Source organism: Rhamphochromis longiceps, linkage group LG16 (genome assembly GCF_057381845.1).
Source record: "Rhamphochromis longiceps isolate RC_006_pf linkage group LG16, R_longiceps_female_GT1.1, whole genome shotgun sequence".
Lineage (NCBI taxonomy): Eukaryota > Metazoa > Chordata > Actinopteri > Cichliformes > Cichlidae > Rhamphochromis > Rhamphochromis longiceps.
The window spans coordinates 16,404,302-16,425,720 of NC_140572.1; the positions used below are offsets into that span (position 1 = coordinate 16,404,302).

Genomic DNA, 21,419 nt, shown 5'->3' on the forward strand with positions numbered 1-21,419 from the left:
AATGACTTCTACATGATGGACACCACTGGCGTCTCGTGGTTGGTGTGATCCAAATGGTTGGGCTTTAAAGATAAGCTGAAAGCGGCGGGTGTTGTTTGCAGCTGGCCCGCTGTTGATAGCGGCGTGTTGTGGTGTAAAAAGCTGGGCCCTTGCTGTGAAAGACTGCCAATGGAGTCTGCAGCTATGTGAAGGTGGATGGCTGTCAGCACGCCCTAATGGAGTTAAAGCTGCTCTGGAGCTAGGTTTTAAGGACGCATGCACACATAAACAGAGCAAGGAAGAGAGTGCAAATAATAACAGGGAAATTTGAAGAAGGGAAGGAAAGAGAAAATGCGAAATATGCAGTATTCCCATTAAAGCAGCATGTCCCCCAGAGCCTCATCATCGGCTGAAGGAAAGATTTAGATAGAGGGATAACCAGAGGGATAAACACGGCTGACTTCCCTCTGAGCCCTGTGCTGCATTACAAGGAACAATCAAAGACTTCTTCATTTGCCTTATTCACTCGTAACAAATAGCCATTATTGTCATTATGTGATAACAAGATGATCATTTCCAACAGTAGAAAGGCTAATGGAGTGAAAGACAGCAGCATTAGGTCACCTTTATAGCACTGGGTCAAAAAAGACAGCTTCTGTTTTAGTCAGACTGCTGTGTGGATGAATTGCGGGTTAGATTGCATTCGCCTCCAGTAAAACTATGAGCAGATGGGCAGAAAGAATCTGAATCTGGTGAACATTTGCCTCAAAGGCCATGCCTTCTTGTTTGATTGCTTTGCTGTACATAATTCTGGATTTTTGCTTCAACATCATTAACTGCTGATAATAGGATAGGAGAAAGGATTTTTTTCAAGTCATATACCAGAGGATACAGATGCTGTGGGGCCGGCTCCCTGTGAGAGGGAGCAAGCTTCACAGTGAACTGGTAGACGCAAGGCAACTCACACTACCATCACACGGACTGTTGGAAATGGCCTTGAAATTGTGATAGATGAACATCTGTCTCTGATAATCAAAACACAGAAACATAGGATAGGAATGATCCTGATATTACTTTATTAACTTCAACAAAATATATTTCATATTAAGGCCAGTACTAGACAATGCATGTATTATAACAATAAAGTTTTAAAAGGAAAAGCATATGTTAGCTAAATATTTAGTATATATTACTATGAGATTTCAGATCCTACCGTCAAAATAGCCTAGATGATTTTTATGTTTCCATGGTAACAATCAGTGACATGTGTTTACCAATGATACCATCTGACAAAAGCTGAGGAAAATCTGCCTTGCAGATAGACTTGAGTGCAAGCAAGGAAAATAAGATTTTGTTTAAATAACCTGCTGAAACTTTTGTTTTAGTTTGTTTGTTCAGTTGAGATTCTTATTTTTTTTAAGCTGGTATGTAAATGTTTTAGCCTGCTTGTGCATTCAGTGTGTCAAATGTGAGGCAAATAATGATTAAGTATTAGCTGAATACTTGTGACTGATTTTGACATGTATTGTACAGTGCTAATCTCAAAAGTCTTCCATTGTTTTCTGGTGCCAGTCAGACACTGACAGCAGTTTGTGGCATATAAAGCCATCAAAGCACTCTGAAAATGTTTTCATGTTTTCATGTTGTCAAAAGCACTGCAAGATCTAACCCAGCTCTTCAAACCAAACCCGAAAGGCCTAATCAGAGATCACAAAGAAGGATTTTAAGTAAGGAAATATGTTACAGGTTTCACAGATTAGTTGTTAAAAGAAGTTAATCTCATCTAAAATGCGTTGTACACAAAATATTCACCAGTATTGACTTGAAGAATTAGTCTTTTATTTTTAAAGGACTTTAATTTAAACTGTCTCCTAATTTATCGGAACAGGCCAGTTCATAATGTGCTTTGACTTCGAATGAGAAAGCATAATAAAGACAAACAACACACTGTTCATTATTAAATCGTGATATTTCCCACTGCAAATGGTACTTCAGACTTAGAATTTCCTTAAGGTATTGCAATTTTTAGATATTGTTATATTTAAATAAAAGAAATGTAACTGAAGATCACTGTAAAATGAGTTTAAATAGGAAAGACATGGGATTGATTGCATTGACAGTTAGTGTAGCTGCACCTGTGTATCTGTGCATCCATGTGTCGTGGGCAGTTGTACACAGTAGTTATGTATGTATGTAAATGTGATTTAAAAAAACCCCACACATTTCTCTTCTCTGATGTAATGGTTGGTGTGAGAAGGCATGCCATATTACACCAGTATCAGATTATTGATGGATGCCCCTTGCACGCTTTCTTTAAAGCCTTGCCAAACACTGTATTTCTTTGCTTTTTCATCCATATCAGAAGGGAACAGTGTTAGCTGACTTGACAGGTAGAGTGAAGACAGGTAGTGGAGATCCAGCCTGCAGGGCCATCTGTGAGTGCTGGGGAAGTGAAGTGTGAGTTTCTGTTCTGCTCTATCTGGCTCCAGAGTAATTGGCCGTCAAATGATTAAAATGTTTCAGCGCTGGCAGGTGGGTGCTTTCTGCAGATAGGAGACCCGTGTGCATCCTGTCTTTGTCTGCTGCCGGCTCACCTATTACCGTCGGAATGTCTTTGAAACTACGTGCAAGTGTCCGGTCAGGCCTCTGCGTCTTCGACAGGCAGCCCGGCGATCTGCCTGCAGACGTCTGCGTATTTGTTCGTGTGCGTGTGTGTCAATCTGGATCTGTCTTGGTCCAATCTGGCTGCAGCAGTTGGAGATAGCACATAATTGATTAACCACCTGCTCTTTTTGGAGACGGGGAGGAAATGGCAGCTTCCTCTCCTGAGGGGCTACTAACAAAAATAGCCCTCTAAGCAGGGAGCACCTTCACTTTCCTCGTCCACTCTAACAGCTGTTTTTCTAATGTTTTTATTATCTCATTTTTAACTAATGCTGTCTTACAGCAGTATAGTCTTAATCAAAGTTTTGACAACATATGGCATCCTGGTTGTCATTTTTGTTGAATTAGAATATTCTGTTCTTTTCGCTTTCGGACAGTAAAAACTTTACATTTGCATATTTGTGCTCATGAAATCTACCAACAGTCATTTTCATATACATATTTGCATGTTTCTCTTTGCTATTGCATTAAAAGCATATTTTTATGTTTAGACATTATAATCAGCAGTAGAGTTCAGAATTAAGGCCTGTGAGAACAAAAGACATGCACGAGTGTTCCTGTGAGTTTTTAGTAGTGCCTGTAGGAGCCATCTTACATTCAGAAGGTCTCTCTTTGCTATATTTTAATCACACAGACTGCTTGGACAGTATTTATTTAAGGGTTTTCAGTCGGAGACCGGTGGAGGTTAATGAAGCATTCTGTTCCTTTCCCCATAGATTTGGTCTGCTAATTAGCCCCTGATGCTCCACCGTGCCATAATTATACCGCAGATTGGTGCTTTGGCTGCTATAGGCAAAATAAAGAGAAATACTCACTGCAGATATATACTATTGGAGTCAATAATTAAAAGAGCTTCAAATGACCACTTAGGGAAAGTGGAAAAGCAATAATGAATGTTCAGGTCTTCTAGTAATCCAGCAAAGTCATGTGTTTAATTTTGCGTTGTCTCTTTGCCAATGAGCAGTTGCTGTTCCTCACTCCTCATCTGCAGAGCTAAATGCAGTGTGATGGATAAACCACTAGCTTACTGAGCAAAAGGAGGATCTTTTTGACCTCTCTCTCCCTAAAGCCAGAGGTTATTGATTCTCTTGAGCTCCCTATTTGTCCCTGCCCTTTGTCTTCTGGATCTTCTCAGTGACACCACTCGTATACTTTTAGGCAGCCACACAAACACAAAGATCTACAATGTGTGAAGGTTAAGGTCAGTTTGACTCTGCATGGAAGGAGAAAGAGGGTACAAAGAAGGGAAATTAGATGAGGAGAACACAGGATGCAGAAAAGAAAGACATAGCAAGGTAGGTAGTGCATATGTGTGTGATGTGAAATGGATCATCTGCAAGAAGAAAGTGAACAACATGTGACTGTTCCTGTGAGATCAGCTCTGAATGTAATTGTTCTTTCAGTCTAGTCAGGAGCACAGTGATATATTTTCTGAAATTAGATACACCACACAGTCCTATTCTAGGACTAAGACACGGAATGGACGCAGAGGTGGCAAAGCCAGCAGATATTAAAGGGAGAAAGGGAGACCATCATGTTTTATTAAGACCCTTTTTCCAGCCAGAGACATGAGTCAGCCTGCTGTAGTCAAGGCCGTAATAAGTCAAGGGGCACCCACTTAACTTGGTCCACAGCCCAGTAAGACTTTATGCACCCACTCCTTCAGCCAAAAGCTTTGAATTACAATAACTCTGTGTTGATATCTTAATTTGACAGTAGGCTTCTGAATTACGATGTTTGGTTTGCATATTTTATTCATTTATTTTTTTTAATTCGGTTGGAATAAAAAAGCCTTAAGAGAACTCTTTGTCAAGTATAGAGACTTAAAAAATAACTCAAGCAAAACAGTCTGTAATCCCACTCAAGTTCTTCTTAATCTCAGTAAACAGGAGAGAAAACTGTAGCAGCAGTAGGTGCCAGAACATGGCCCAGTCTGTTGGTGACAATTCCTGTGTGACTACTGCTTTTCCCTGCCAGCTATGTGCACATGTGCTACACTCCTCTCATGTACCAGCGGAAAGAGCATTTGTCCTCCTTGGCAGTCTGAGGGAACAGACAGAAGACGAGGAAGCAGCCAGTCTGCGTCTCTTTGTTGATTGTGTTACAGTTGCAGGCCCTGGAAAATTTCCAGATATTATGGATATTTTCCCATCATTCAGAGGATCGGTCTCTTTACTTACAGCGGCTTGTGTCGCTACATCTCTTATATGAGGACAGCTGAATGTTGTCTCAGCTCTTTGGTGAGATTATGGTTTATTCTTCACTGACCAGAGCCTTTAGTGAGAGTGAGAATTTGCTTCACTGTTCAGATTGACTTAGCACTAAGGAACAAAAGTGCACAAGTCAAGTAACGAGAAGTCTTCACAAAAAGAGAAATAGATGTTCATTACCTATTCCTTTGTATTTTTTTCAATTGCACTTTTAATTTTACCAGAGAAAAACACACACTGAGTGCTCTTTTTCCCTAGATACCAATTTGCATGCCAGTCGAAATGATCTTTTCTCCACAACGCTATTTGCATGTATAATTTCCATCATGGACAATCTGTTGCAGTCTAGAACATAAGAGCTGAGTACACGCTGCATGTCGGAGGTATGCTGTGCTATGTATTGGAAATTAAAGTTTGCTTCACTCACGGAGAAAATTGTGCTATTATTCACTGGAAAAAAGACAAAATCGCAACTTAATGTGTAGCTGCTTGCAACACTTGAATTCATCATCGCTCTCTCTCTCTCTCTCTCTGTCATTAGTAACTTTTCTTCAGGAAGCAGTTGCTAGTAAATGTGAGGTGGACATTACATTTCAAATATGTGGATGCTTATATATAGTTTAGTATCTGTATATTGTCATGTCATAGATTTGGGAGAAAACAAGAAATTGATTAAAATGTTCTATTCTATTTCAGCAATCATCAACTTCATATATTCGTGTGTGTGTGTGTGTGTGTGTGTGTGTGTGTGTGTGTGTGTGTGTGTGTGTGTGTGTGTGCGTGTATCTGCGCGCACGCATGATTGTGCCTGTGTGCAATGAGCACCTGGTATTTCAAAGAATCAGCCAGAGGCAGCTCGAATAAATAGCATCCATCAAACAAGTGGCAAAGGATTTCAGAGACATACAAGCTGAGGAACATCAAACAGCAGGGGAGAGCCTTCTTGTACTGCAGTTGATGCTCTTAAATTGATTCTGACATCTTGAGGCCATACAGGGTGTGCCAGTGTCATCAGCTGCATTAGGGAAACTCAGCCATTTTGCCTTTGGAACAACATGGAGAGTGTTATACGGTGAATTGCTCTGCATGTTTAGGCAATTTGGCGCAAATGGCAGCGTGAGGGCAAGATCAAAAGGTTGTTTTGTGGCAGACGTGAATGGTTACAGGGCTGTATCTCCATATGACAGATGTTCGAAGTAGACACTGCTCTCCAGGTTTTCTTAGAGATGTGATTCCCAAAAGCTGACAGAGAATATGGGCAAAGTCAGGACCTTAAGAAAATTGACTTTCATACACACAAGCATGTACTTTCTGCTCTCTGTCAGTATGCCTCTGTCTTGCTTCTTCTCACACACACACACACACACACACACACACACACACACACACACACACACACACACACACACACACACACACACACACACACACACACACACACGCACAGATCCATTCAGCCAAAACACCCATGGGGGAGAACGTCTGGTTGCTGGAAATGTCAAACTGCTTTGTCACGTCCAATCTCAGTCAGGGAGCTTAAGCACTGTGTGTCTAGAGTGGGCATGTGTAATTTCGACACAAAAACACCCATCCTCAAGGCTATGAGCTCTGTTAGCCTAGCCAGTAAGTTGAGTTTTCAAAAGTAGGAAGAATTTTACAACAAACATGAAGTGAAAAAAGAAAAAGATTTGTGAAAGATTTGGCTGACTATACTGGCAGTTTCATAGCTCTGTATATGACTGGGTCTTATGCAAATGACATCATCTTAAAGAGCACCTTAACACCAGCTGAAGATCTTGTTTTTGCTGACATCCAGTGGTTTAAGTTTTCATCCACCTGCCGTGATGTAAAAGTTAGGGTGCTGTTGCTTGACCAGTCGAGTGAATTTTTGATCACATCCAACCCAGCATGCATGATACGGGAATCGCACTAGAAAGTTTCAACCAGAGAGGGCAGCCAAACACTCCTTTGTTAGCCTGGATTTAAAGCCCAAGTTTATTTTAAGCTGTCAGAAACTTAGGGATATTACTAACTTAGTATTGCCTCTTCGTATTTAAGACGAAGGAAAGTGAACTCAGTAGAATTTAGACATATGTCTAACCGATTTATACCCACAATTGCCCTTGAACCTGTGTGCTTAACCTCAAAACTGCTCCTTTTAACCCCTCCCTTTTTAACCCTCTTTAATTGCAATGCAGCCCTGCTGGTTAACAGTCTGCTGCTTTTTAGTTTGCTTTATTAGGAAGCTAAAGGTATTTGGTTAAGGTTAGAAAAAGCCAGAAGTAAAAGAAAACAATATAGACATATAGGAGACAGAATACTGGCAATGATCAAGGTGTGCTACCAGTGCCATTGCTCCTGACAGAAGTCTGTTTTTGTACTGTAAGAGATTTTTGTCAGGTAAACATAAGTGTGGTAAAACAGCATGCAATACATCATGTAATATACGTGTCATTCAGTAGCTTGGTTGGGTAAGTTTATCTAATAATTCCTCACTTGTTTTCAAAGCAAACTGACTGCAGATCTGGATTTCTAGACTTTTGAGTTTGTACTGTAAGTGTCCTTGTGTGTAGGAGGGTGAATGGCAGGGGGCCCATTTTCCTGGGGCGAATTTGATCTTTCCAGCAATGTTGCAAACGATCTTCATCTGTCTTAAAGTCTTCCTCTCACTTTTCACTTTTTCAGTCCTTCCTATTGCTAATCTCACATGCAAGTCTTTTTTTAGGGTGAGTCGTTCTACCCACTCACATGCTGTTCATCCTGCCATATACAATATGTGCAGTTTAGGGCTGTGATCACATCTGTCGCATTGTTTCCAAAAGAATGCGTCATTACCACATTTTTCTGAAAGAGCAGTCTGTGTCTCGGATCACTGTGGGTCAGTTTCTTCACATTCTCGTATTCCGTGATTATTTTCATCATGTGATGTTATCGGAGGCTTTCAAAGCCTCTGCTTTTTTCAGGGTAAACGGCGTACACTTATTGCTCCCTTTTTCTTGTTTTTGCCTGTCTGAATGCACACTGATTCTGATGTCTGGAACAATGTTTCTCATAGTATTTAACGAAACCCCCTTAATTGCTTTTAAATTTCATGTAGGACTTTTTGCTTTTCTGTACTCTGTATATGTACATACACATGCCCAATGCATTCCAGGTGGGCACTTAAAACTAAATTGCTATTGTCTTGTTCTAAATTTAAATACCTGATGTCCATCATACAGGGTGTTGAAAAGGTATTGGCCAATTTCTTACTTTTTGCATATTTGTCACACTTAAATTAGACGATTTATTAAAGGGGAAAGAAGCTCTCCAACCCTACCTGGCCCTATGTAAAAAAGTAACTCCCCCCTCTTCTTAAATCACGACTTAACATTCATTAGCAACATGTCTGGAAAGCTGAGTTCACTTTCACTAGCCACACCCAGGTCCGATTACCGCTGAACCCTAAAAGAGACTATCCGCCCATTAGTTCATGCCCTGAAGCTCAAGCACAATTGAGTTATGCAGCAGGACAACGATCCAAAACGCAAACTTCCTCCATAGTGATGTAAAAGACTCATTGCCAGTTATTGCAAATACTTGATTGCAGTTCTTACAGCCAAGGGTGGCACTACCAGTTATTAGGTTTACAGTTGTGGTCAAAAGTTTACATACACTTGTAAAGAATAGAATATAATGGCTCTACCGAGTGTCCCGTTATTTCTAAAACTCTGATTTTTCTCTGATAGAGTGATTGGAACAGATACTTCTTTGTCACAAAAAACATTCATGAAGTTTGGTTCTTTAATGACTTTATTATGGGTTAACAGAAAAAAGTGATCACATCTGCTGGGTCAAAAATATACATACAGCAGTGCTAATATTTGGTTACATGTCCCTTAGCCATTTTCACTTCAATTAGGCGCTTTTGGTAGCCATCCACAAGCTTCTGGTTGAATCTTTGACCACTCCTCTTGACAGAATTGGTGCAGTTCAGTCAAATTTGATGGCTTTCTGACATGGACTTGTTTCTTCAGCATTGTCCACATGTTTTCAATGGGGTTTAAGTCAGGACTTTGGGAAGGCCATTCTAAAACCCTTATTCTAGCCTGATTTAGCCATTCCTTTACCACTTTTGATGTGTGTTTGGGGTCATTGTCCTGTTGGAACACCCAACTGCGCCCAAGACCCAACCTTCGTGCTGATGATTTTAGGTTATGTTGAAGAATGTGAAGGTAATCCTCCTTCTTCATTATCCCATTTACTCTCTGTAAATCACCAGTTCCATTGGCAGCAAAACAGCCCCACAGCATAATACTCCCACCACCATGCTTGATTGTAGGCACGGTGTTCTTGGGGTTGAAGGCCTCACCTTTTCTCCTCCAAACATATTGCTGGGCATTGTGGCCAAAAAGCTCGATTTTTGTTTTGTCTGACCACAGAACTTTCCTCCAGAAGGTCTTATCTTTGTCCATGTGATCAGCAGCAAACTTCAGTTGAGCCTTAAGGTGCCGCTTTTGGAGCAAGGGCTTCCTTCTTGCACAGCAGCCTCTCAGTCCATGGAGATGCAAAACACGTTTGACTGTGGACAATGACACCTGTGTTTCAGCAGCTTCTAATTCTTGGCACATCTGCTTTTTGGTGATTCTTGGTTGACTCTTCACCCTCCTGACCAATTTTCTCTCAGCAGCAGCTTGCGTTTTCTTCCTGATCTTGGCAGTGATGAAACAGTGCCATGCACGTTATACTTACAAACGATTGTTTGCACTGTTGCTCTTGGGACATGCAGCTGCTGCAAGGTAGGTGCGACCAGCCATCTGCTGCAACCGGTCGCAGCAGATGACCCCGCCCCTCCCTCAGCCTGGTTCTGCCGGAGGTTTCTTCCTGTTAAAAGGGAGTTTTTCCTTCCCACTGTCGCCAAAGTGCTTGCTCATAGGGGGTCATATGATTGTTGGGTTTTTCTCTGTATCTATTATTGTGCGATCTACTGTACAATATAAAGCGCCTTGAGGCGACTTTTGTTGTGATTTGGCGCTATATAAATAAATAGAATTGATTTGAATTGAATTGAAATTGAATTGCATTATTATTTCACACAAAGCCATGTAGATTTGGATAGCTTTTTTCCCCTTGAGAAATGAAATCATTACTTCAATATTACACAAAGATAACTTATGCTGGTTATCTTTGTGTAATATTAAATTTTATTTGATGATCAGAAACATTTAAGTGTGACAAACTTGTAAAAGAAAAAAACAAAACAAAACAAGAAACCAGGAAGGGGGCCACACTTTTCACAGCACTATATCTCCTTTAGTGTGTGTTCTATCAAACCCTTTGTTTTTTTACTGCAGTTGGAGCTATATCCAGCTGTTTAAATTGAAAGTATATTTTTGTGTTATCTTTTGTCTGTGCTTGTTCATTAAAATCTCAGATAAACACAAACTCTAGCTGAGCAAGTCACAATTGCAGATCTCTTATCGAACACCATGCAATACATTTTTTGTTTTCTCAGTCAAAGCAAGTGGGGTTTTTCTGTGGTGTTTTTGTTTCCACTGACAGAGATTGTCCAAATTATCAATCAATCTGTCAAAGTCTGAACAGATTGGACTGACACAGTCAACTACTGTCCAACATGCTGAATTGAGGGAAGCGTTCCAGACTAACTCGCTGCCAGCTAATGGTCTAAATACTAATTGTCTCCTGTGTCTATTTGAGTAAAAGAAAACAAAAGCATTCCTGCTATTCTACTTCAATTACCTTTCTGCTTTTCACACAGCAAATGATGCGGTCATCTGTGTTCCACATGTTCATCTTAAGCATGGTTGCCGTGGATGTCATCGTTGCTGCTAGCAACTATTATAAAGGCGAGAATTACCGCAGACACTATGACGAGTTTTACCTGGCAGAGGTGAGATTTATTTATCTATCTGTCTATCTATATATATATATATATATATATATATATGAATGCAAATCTATGACAACTTTTATTATTAATTTTAATTAAACGCAGAGTATTCTGTTTTAAGATTAAACAGCTTTAAGGTAATTCTTGTTTTTTTGTTTTTTTAATTTCATCGTTTTAGAATATACACAAGTGTGATACTGTGTGTCCTTCAGGTTGGTTTGATGTCATCTGTATGCAGGTGACATCACACCAGCAATGACGATAAGGATTGTGCCCACTATCCCAGTCACTTCACACCTCACTCTCTTATACAGCTGGATGGAGGAGATAAGAAAAGGGAAAACCCACACAAAATATTGCCTTCTGTCTCCTTCCCTTCCTATCATGCAGACACCCATCTGCAGATTTGTTCTAATCTGTGTGAAGGATTTGAAGGGTATATAGGAACGAGGCATTCGGTTTAGAGAAATGCATGTTTTACAGAATGTCTCAGATCCTTTGCATGGTAGTCCAGTGTTTTACTATTGCTGTCAGCTCGACTAGAAGATACAGATTTAAAATAAAAAAGAAGAAAAAAAAAACATATTCTGCTGTTAAAGGATCTGGGTACTAAAGTGACCTGTCTGTAGTCCTGGTCTGTCATCCTCTGAAAGCATGAAGAGAAACACACACAAAAATATTTTTGCTTAAAAAAAAAAGCACAACAATCAGCCTCCTTTTGTTTCAAATACTTTTTGAAACAGGCAAAGTACTGATGTAATATAGTGGTAAACATCTCACTGTCCTACATTTTTTGAGCTGTCTATGTTTCTGTTGGATGTTTTTGGTTGGACACATCCTCTCTACTTCTTAGTAATAGGATTGTATTATTTTAGACAATTTCATCATCAATATTTCTTTTTATATTAAAAATTTGTTATATATCAGCATGCTTTGCGACAGTGCATTGTAGCCATAAATAGAAGTTCATCCACAGAATATTATAGTATATGCCCTCCTGAAAGATGTCAAATGCAAAAAGGGATTTTCCCCCTTCTGTCCTAGGTTGCATTTACTGTGCTGTTTGACCTAGAAGCTCTTCTGAAGATCTGGTGTCTAGGCTTCACTGGCTACATCAGCTCCTCTTTGCACAAGTTTGAATCTCTGCTGGTGGTGGGAACCACTCTGCACATCTACCCTGACCTCTACCATTCCCAGTTTACCTACTTTCAGGTATGGTTGCACAACTACATGCATAAACATTTTCATGTATTTTGATTGAGAAAGCATGATTCCGTACACATTTATCAGTCCCATGAAGAACAGATGCTGTGAATCGTTTTGTAACTTTCCCGTGATCATGCAAATAAACCATATCACTAGTCTCTGTTCTTCCATACATTTAAAGTTATTTCATGTTTTGCTGTGACAATAATGATTCCAAATATATCAGGAGAGTGTCTTTATCGATTCTGGGATTGGAGGAGCCCTCAAACATCACATGTCGGGTTTACGCTCCGCAACATTTTTTGGACTCTACTTAAAAAAATGTTGTTGGTGTGAAAAATGTTAATAATATCAGAATACAAAAACGTGCAGAAGAGTTCAACTCTATATGTAATTGCAAATAGAACAAAGACACAGTATCCGATGTTTAAACTGAGAACATGCTTATTTTAAATTGAAGCCAGGAAAAATGTTTTAAAAGAAGTGGAGGCAACAACAGACAGGAGAAGAAATCTGCACCGAGGGCCAGGGCTGAAAGCCAATCCTAAATGGCCGTCTCGAGGATCTTCGGGCCCTTGGGCTGCATTGCATTAAAAACAGACGTGTAATCGCTGCACAGGCTGAGGAACCACTGTTAATGTTGTTTCTGCACCCACAATATGTTAAAACTCTTCTATGTAAAGAAAAAAAAACATATACAAACAAAAGATCCCAAAATGGCAAGTAATTGGTTTCCTCAGTAACCCATTGCTTTTGGAGTGCTGCTAAAAGAGTATGTGATGCAACACAGTAGCAAACAGGCCCATGTCCCAGGCTTTTTTAGTCAAATAAAAAAGAAATGTCCATTTCATCATCTGATTTGTTGTCATCAGTGATTTTCAAAACATTGCCTTTTACTTAAGTCTTAAGACGTAAACATTTAAAGTTAATCCAAAGCCAATTCAAAGTATATCTTTAATCAGTCTGAGGATCTGAGGTAAAATTACAATTTACAGTTGTGATCTGACTGGACCCCTGAATCCATGAATCCATCCACACAATCTGCAACTAGATCCATATATATTTGGACACAACTTTGATTTTTTTACCTGTTTACTGAAACATATTCCAATTATAGTTATATAATGGACATGGACATAATGTGTAGACTTTCAGCTTTCATTTAATGGTATCCACATTCAAATTGGGTGAAGGGTTTAAGGGTTTCAGCTCCTTAACATGTGCCACCCTCTTTTTAAAGAGACCAAAAGTAATTGGATGATGACTCAAAGGCTGTTTCATGGGCAGTGTAGGCACTTACTTTGTTATGTCATTGTCAATGAAGCAGTCAAAAGGCCTACAGTTGATTTGAGGTGTGGTGCTTGCATTTGGAAGATTTTTCTGTGAACAGACAACATGTGGTCAAGGAACTCTCCATAAAGGTGAAACAAGCCATCCTTTAACTGCAAAAACAGAAAAAAACCCATTCTAGGAGTGGTACATCCTGATAAAGAAAGAAAGCACTGGTGAACTCGGCATCACAAAAAGACCTGAACATCCCAGGACGAAACCTAGGAGTTTATTAAAGCAAAGAAGTGGAATATTCTTGAATGGCCAAGTTAATCACCTGATATTAACTGACGCGAGCATGCATTTTTCACTTGTTGAAGACTAAACTTCGGACAGAAAGGCCCACAAACAAACAGCAACTGAAAGCCGCTGCAGTAAAGGCCTGGCAGAGCATTAAAAAGGTAGGAAACCGAGCCTCTGGTGATGACCATGAGTTCGAGACTTCAGGCTGTCATTGCCAGCAAAGAGTTTTCAACCAAGTATTAGAAATGAACATTTTATTTTCAGTTATTTAATTTGGCCAATTAATTCTGAGCCCCTGAAATGAAGGGATTGTATTAAAAAGTTCATCACATTTTTATTCTTTCTTTTTGTTCAGTCCACTGAATAAAAGGTGAAAGCCTGCACTTGAACTCGTCTGAGTTGTTTCATTTAAAATTCATTGTGGTAATTTAAAGATGCCTAAACATATTTAGGGACCTAACTGTATTTTCTGATGACTAAAATTTCTTTACCCCAGAACCTTGTTGGGTTCGAATCCACCACTTGGCTGGTGCCTTTCTGTGTGGAGTTGGCATGTTCTATCCGTGCTTGTGTGGGTTCTCTCCGGGTACTTGGGCTTCCTCCCACAGTCCAAAGACATTCAGATAGTAGGATAAGGTTAATTGGTGATTCGAAATTGCCCATAGGTGTGAAAGTGAGTGTGAATGGTTGGCTGTCTCTTTGTGTTAGCCCTGCAACAGACTGGCGACCTGTCCAGGTTGTACCCTGGATAAAATGAGTTTAGTATTAAGTTTTTATGTTCCTTAGTTCCCAGTATTGTGTAGATATCTGATGTTTTCAGGGATATTTTCAGTGAAAAGTTACATTCTGGTTATTTATTGGTATTTTGTAGGGATCGGTTATGTGACTTTTGCATATGAGCCAAACAGCTGGGATGTTATTCTGTTGATAGAAGCAACAGTGTATTATGCCTTTGGCCTCACTTTTGTAGAGGTGCTAGTTGTAGTGCTCCATGCTTTTTTTTTCTCTACAAATTCTGTGTTGTCCTTGAATGCTTGTGTGGGTGTGATCTTACATCCTCCAAAATGGTTTGCACATTTTTTTTTCTTTTTTGCATTCCAGTGTTCAGGCCAGAAAAACAAATGGCCCATGAGGGAAGGTGCCTTGTTGCTCTAACAAAGCCTTTAAGTATTGTATCGGACCAAATTTGAACCGATTGACCTTGATCTAGTAACTATGACAGAGCTCTAAGGATGATCTAACAGGAAGAGGCTTCTCGATGGGTTTTTAATGAGCCTTGACCAAACAATCTGCCCGCTGACTCTCTCACAATAGCTGCCATTCCCACATGTGCAAGGCTTTCAATTCGAGACCTGGAAATATAGAGATTAGCTGTGGCTGAACAGTTGAAAGCTACAGTTCACTTGATATTTGTTACACTGTTATATGAGTTTTTCCAAAATGAACATTGTATTTATTTTAATTCTGTTAAGTGTGATTGAATTTATGTGTATGGAAAAAATGCTGTCAGTGGTTGTACACAATGTTTTCACCATTTTTTTCTAATGCAATTACTTCATCCTTTTAACTAATAAGTAATTTTTTTTAGAGAATCTTTAATTTAAGTGCATTGATTCTGCCTCACTCATTGATCACTCTTACTTTTCATCTTTTTCCAAGCAGGTTGCACTTTAAGAAGATGACATTTTTTTCATGAGCAATTCATTTAAATTTTCTGGGCTCAAATCAGGTCACTAGAAGAAACTAGCCAAAGCAGTTTTTGTATTCTCTTTTTTATTTAGCTCTGTCTAACGGAGCATTTGAAAAGCTTCATTCTTTAGGTTCCTGCTTATTGTAAAACTTTGACACACACACACACACACACACACACACACACACACACACACACACACACACACACACACACACACACACACACACACACACACACACACACACAAACATGCACAAAGGTCCATTCAGACAAAACAGCCCATATAAATAGGCCAGAAGAATGGACACTTCCCATCTGTGTGCGTTATTAATTTATTTATTGAGAGAGGCAGGAAGCGGTATAATTGTTCAGTGTTTCTTGTAAGAGTCCACTGCTCAAATTAAGATCATTGGTATTTATTATTATTATTAATATGGCTTTAAATGCTTACTTGGGTAGCTTTGATATCTTTGACAGTGACAGTATGGCACATCACACAGTTTAGTTTCGTGTTAAGAATTGCATTGGCTTGCATGAAGCTGAATTCAGAAGCTCAAGCACCAACCCAGCTGGAAAATGATTCTCTGGGTGTCATTTATTGTTAATTATCAGTGTCAGATACACTTTATTATTTGGCATACAAGAACAAGGTTTTGATTAAGTCAACATCATCTTGTCGCCAGACCAAGCTGCTTTTTTGCTAATGTCACGTCTGGTTTTAAGGAATGGAGATTTGTTTCAGTCTGAATTTGAATTGCCATAATGGCAATACCTCAATGTACCTAATATGAATTCTGAGAATAAAAACAAGACAGCAGCAGCTTTGTTGTTTGAAGAAGCGGGAGGGGGGGACTTTTGCTGGTAATTGCCTTGTATCCTCTGTGGATTTACCCTTGTTTGCTTTGTCCTTAGCCTCAAATTATTAATTTATTTTAAAATAGACAGTTGCTATCATGGTATGTGAAGAGTGGAACATACTTTGTATCACTTCTGCTGTGAGTGTTATTACTGTCTTTATTTTTATTTTTTACTCGAGGCTTCCTTTTAGAACAGTATCCTATGTTTGTCTTTTTTATTTTGTTGTATATCTAGGATATAGGGGAGAGCTGTTTATTTGGCCTAGTATGGGATTCTGAAGAAAAGCCTGTGGTCGAAGGCTTTGCAGAGAGGAGCTCGATCAATAGCTACTCTCTGATCCAAGCCTGACAAAGATGCATTACCTTTTGGAATTGTTGTCACCACAGGCAATTTAGGGACTAATCCCACTGACAGACCACAGTATCACCTCACTGTTACCACTGGATCAAGTTGAATGCTCTCACTTTTAAAATCAATATGTAATCCATGTGCTGCTATGTTTGCTTTTTATAACCATGATATGTATTTTAAATTCTCCCTAAAACCTAAATTATAAACTTTATGAAAAGGGGGGCACAGAAAGCAACCTGATGGTAATGATGTCTTTTTCTTTCCCTTAGGTGCTACGTGTGGTGCGCTTGATTAAGATTTCCCCAGCTCTGGAAGACTTTGTCTATAAGATATTCGGACCAGGTAAAAAATTAGGCAGCCTGGTGGTGTTCACAGCCAGCCTTCTCATCGTAATGTCTGCTATCAGCTTGCAAATGTTCTGCTTTGTGGAGGAGCTGGACCGTTTCACCACCTTCCCCAGGGTAAGCAACCTTGAAGCTTATGTATATTTATAGAGCCAAGATTGTCTTGTCTGTGGGTTTGTGGTCATTCTTAATTCCTTAGACATCTTCAGTAACCATGTGTCACGGCGAGTGAGAGGAGCCGTGTGGAGGAAATGAAGGGGGATCCAAACGCAGGCAGTAGTGGAGAGGTGAAGGTGGTTTATTGAACACAAAATGAGGACAAACAGCAAATGGAGCTCGAACTAAACTATACAGGGAAACAGCTAAACTATAGCGCAGAAACCAGAACATGAACATGAAGCAGGGCGAGCAGAAGCAGACGATGGTTAACAGCAGGGTGAACACACGAGCGAGACACGGTGGTTACACAGACGGACCAGCAACTACAATGACGGAGGACACGACTTAAATACACACAGAGAAACACGGGAATTACACACAGGTGGTGGACACAGCTGGGAATAATCCGTAAGACGAGACAGAGGTAAAACTGAACACTCACATAAGACGCAGACCTTCACAATAAAACATCACACGCAGGCTCGACATAGAGAGACAGACAGGAAATGACATATGAAACTAAGCCCACATCTTAAACCCAGACAAACAGAAACATGGAACTCTCATAATAGACATCATATTCATCACCATAACACGACAAGAGAACAAGAACACAATCCCTGATGCAAACTTAAATCAAAACACAATAAACTCAAAATACTGGGTCCAACGGACCCAGAACCGTGACAGTACCCCCCCTCAAAGGGCTGGCTCCCGACAGCCCCAAACAAAAAGCACAAGCACCAAGCCAGGGTGGGCGGAGGGGGCCCAGGAAGGAGGGCCCGAAACACAAAAAACCAGGAGCACGAGAGTCCAGAACCAAAACACGACTGTTCACTAGTCCATAACACAGTCAGGGGGCCGACCATGCACACAGCAATGGCGGCGACGGGCAAACAGTTCTGGGGACCGACCGTGCACACGGCAACGGCGGCGACGGGCAAACAGTTCTGGAGGCCGACCACTTGGAAGGTAGTGGCGGCCACCGAGCAGGTCCGGAGGACGGCCGCGATGCCAGCGGCGGCGACGAACTCTTTCCGGAGGCCGTCCCCGAAGGCCATGATGCCATCTTAGAGGCCCGGAAAACGGCCGGCAGAGGCGAGGCAGAACGGGTCGAGCTGGCTCCGACGGCGGTGTGGCAACCGCAGGATCAGACGAGGCGGGACCAGACGAAGGCGGAGCCGAGGCCGGACCAGACGAGACTGAAGACACGGAGGCCGGACCAGGCGAGACTGAAGACACGGAGGCCGGTCCAGGCGAGACTGAAGACACGGAGGCCGGTCCAGGCGAGACTGAGGTTGAAGCGGAGGCCGGACCAGGCGAGACTGAGGTTGAAGCGGAGGCTGGACCAGGCGTGGATGACGGCGACGAGACAAAAGCGGAGGCTGGACCAGGCGTGGATGACGGCAGCGGGACGGCTGCGGAACCTGACGGCAGCGACGCTGCAGGAGGTGATGTGGAGATGTGCTGGCTGGGTCCTCCAGGACCGTCAGCAGGTGTGAGGATGTGCTGGCTGGGTCCTCCAGGACCCTCAGCTAACGAGGCGTGGTGCTGGGTGGGCTCCTCGGGCCCTCCAGCAGACGACACTTGAGGCTGGCTGGGTTCTCCTAAACCCCCAGCAGACGACACTTGAGGCTGGCTGGGTTCTCCTAAACCCCCAGCAGAAGACACTTGAGGCTGGCCGGGCTCCTCAGGCCCTCCAGCCGACGAGGCAGGACGCTGGCTGGGTTCACCTGAACCCCCAGCTAACATGACTTGAGACTGGACGGGCTCCTCAGGCCCTCCAGTGAAAGCAGTCTCTGAAGCAGCAGGTACGGAGACCTCTGCCAGTGTGGACACTGGCTGGGACTGAGCAGCACCGTGGCTAGACTCAGGCAGCAACAGTGGGATACAGTCCTCAGAGGGCTGGAAGTGTTCCCCAATACACTCAGCAGAGGACTGAGGCGGACGGGTGAACTCACTTGAGCTCTCAGGGGGTGCTGAGAGCCGAGACTGTTCAGGTGAGTTCTCCGGTGAGGCTGCTGGTGCTGGTGTCTTGACCTCTAGGGGTCCAGAGTTGGCTGGTGACTGACACCCAGCCTCTGGGGAGGCCCTAGAGGGAGCAACTGTCTCTGAGATGGCCAGCTTAAGTGAACCAGCTAAAGTTTGTATGAAGTGTGTTCCCTGCTTGTGATGAGGCTTCGAGGATGATGGCTGGGTTAATGAGTGGGCAGACAGCTGAACTGGTGGCAACAGAGCTATAGGCAGTGAAGCGGCTACAGACTGAACTGAGGGCAGCTGGGCTACAGACTGAACTGAGGGCAGCTGGGCTACAGACTGAACTGAGGGCAGCTGGGCTACAGACTGAGGTGAAAGTAAGGATGGAACAATATGGTCAGAAAAACCAGTTTCAGAAAGGTTTATAGCTTTCCCTGAAGGAACTGACAGAGACAAGAAAGCTTCCCTGACACTTAAATTCCCTATGTTCGTAGTGCTAGGCTCAGCTACTCCGGGCATGGGAACAACAGCGTGAACATAGTCATTAGCACGAAAAGTCGGCTCAACAAAGGCAGTCTTAGGAGCAATGGTCATGGGTGAGACGGAGAAATCCTTATCATGTTTAGAGGAGACACAAAAAATAGCTCCAGAAGAAATAGACCTAGCATCTGGGTAAAAAGGAACAAAAAGAGTGTCTGCTTCACCCACCACAGCCGACTGTTTTGACATCCTGAAGTCCGGCTGTGGGGTGCCGCGCCGGTGACGCGAACGTCGCTTCCTCCCTGCCGACTGCTCCGGCGGGCCGGGCAAAACCTCCGGCGGGCCGGGCAAAACCTCCGGCGGGCCGGGCAAAACCTCCGGCAGGAGAAGCTGACGTGACTGTTCCGGGGCGGCCGTAGTCCGCTGCTGCTGGACAAAGTCTGTGGATTCCCGAGCTCGCACCACCCCCCGGGCTTTATGCAGGTTGCAGATTAAGCCTGAAACTCCCTTAAGCTGGCAGAGGTAGGGATTTCCTTCCAGGATTGCCTCGATGGCTTTTAACCCCACCACTCTTGCCCTTGCGTTGGTGGTGTGGGTTACCCAGTCCATCAGGCGTCGGATGCGTGCGAGGTCGCTCTCTCCAGACAAAGCTGCTGGATCCATCTTGTGGCTGGTCCGTACTGTCACGGCGAGTGAGAGGAGCCGTGTGGAGGAAATGAAGGGGGATCCAAACGCAGGCAGTAGTGGAGAGGTGAAGGTGGTTTATTGAACACAAAATGAGGACAAACAGCAAATGGAGCTCGAACTAAACTATACAGGGAAACAGCTAAACTATAGCGCAGAAACCAGAACATGAACATGAAGCAGGGCGAGCAGAAGCAGACGATGGTTAACAGCAGGGTGAACACACGAGCGAGACACGGTGGTTACACAGACGGACCAGCAACTACAATGACGGAGGACACGACTTAAATACACACAGAGAAACACGGGAATTACACACAGGTGGTGGACACAGCTGGGAATAATCCGTAAGACGAGACAGAGGTAAAACTGAACACTCACATAAGACGCAGACCTTCACAATAAAACATCACACGCAGGCTCGACATAGAGAGACAGACAGGAAATGACATATGAAACTAAGCCCACATCTTAAACCCAGACAAACAGAAACATGGAACTCTCATAATAGACATCATATTCATCACCATAACACGACAAGAGAACAAGAACACAATCCCTGATGCAAACTTAAATCAAAACACAATAAACTCAAAATACTGGGTCCAACGGACCCAGAACCGTGACACCATGATTTATTTGAAGAGACTGTTTAGTAGGCTGCCATCAAGAGTTAAAATTCAGTTTTTCTTTTGTCAGCTTTGTCTCAGCATAATATTCTTAAGTTCTTAAGAAATTAAGAAAAAGCAGTGCTGCTTGCATTTCCATTGCACTGCAGCCTCTCTATTGTGTGTGCTACACTCTGCAACCTTTTCAAAATTGCCCAAGGTTGTGTTTTAATAACATACATCTTGTATCCAGAAGAGGGGACCTGTGGGGTGGAAAGGAATAGTTTCTTCTCAGGCAAACATGCAGTGCAATTTAAATTGAACTATTCGGGTACATAAACTACACCAAAAGGAATTTTTTTTTTTTATGAGCAGCACCAATAAGGAGATCTCATGCATCCAGTGGGGAGGCCCTGCAGATGCTGATAATGGGTAGCATGACAGGTCGACAGATGTGGCATCTCCTTTGATTTTTAAGTGCTCGCAAGCTTCTCTCTCTCATTAGCAACGTCTTTCCATCTCCTATTTTTTCCTTCTCTCCTTTCCAACGTTTCTCTGATCCTGGGCACAGCGGGATATGAAGGGCTGCTCATGAACAGATGCCACTTGTTTGCTGTGTTTCCCCTTCTCTCTCTTACTTTCCCTCTTCTGTTTCACACACTCACATAGATGCATCCAGTCACGTCATACTTAATCATGTTTGGCTGTCTTCCCTATGGGCAGACCTGTTGTTGGGTTTTGTCT

At 42.3% G+C, this 21,419-nt stretch overlaps 1 protein-coding gene across 2 annotated transcripts in view; it reads left to right on the top strand.

Moving 5' to 3' along the window:
• nalcn (sodium leak channel, non-selective) overlaps positions 1-21,419 on the top strand; it is a 71,324-nt gene that overhangs the window by 18,308 nt on the left and 31,597 nt on the right. For both annotated transcript variants that reach the window (XM_085384922.1, XM_085384923.1), the window contains exons 13-15: positions 10,612-10,743; positions 11,788-11,955; positions 16,693-16,884. In XM_085384922.1, coding sequence (XP_085241048.1) covers positions 10,612-10,743; positions 11,788-11,955; positions 16,693-16,884 — 492 coding nt within the window. The remainder of the gene's footprint in view (positions 1-10,611; positions 10,744-11,787; positions 11,956-16,692; positions 16,885-21,419) is intronic.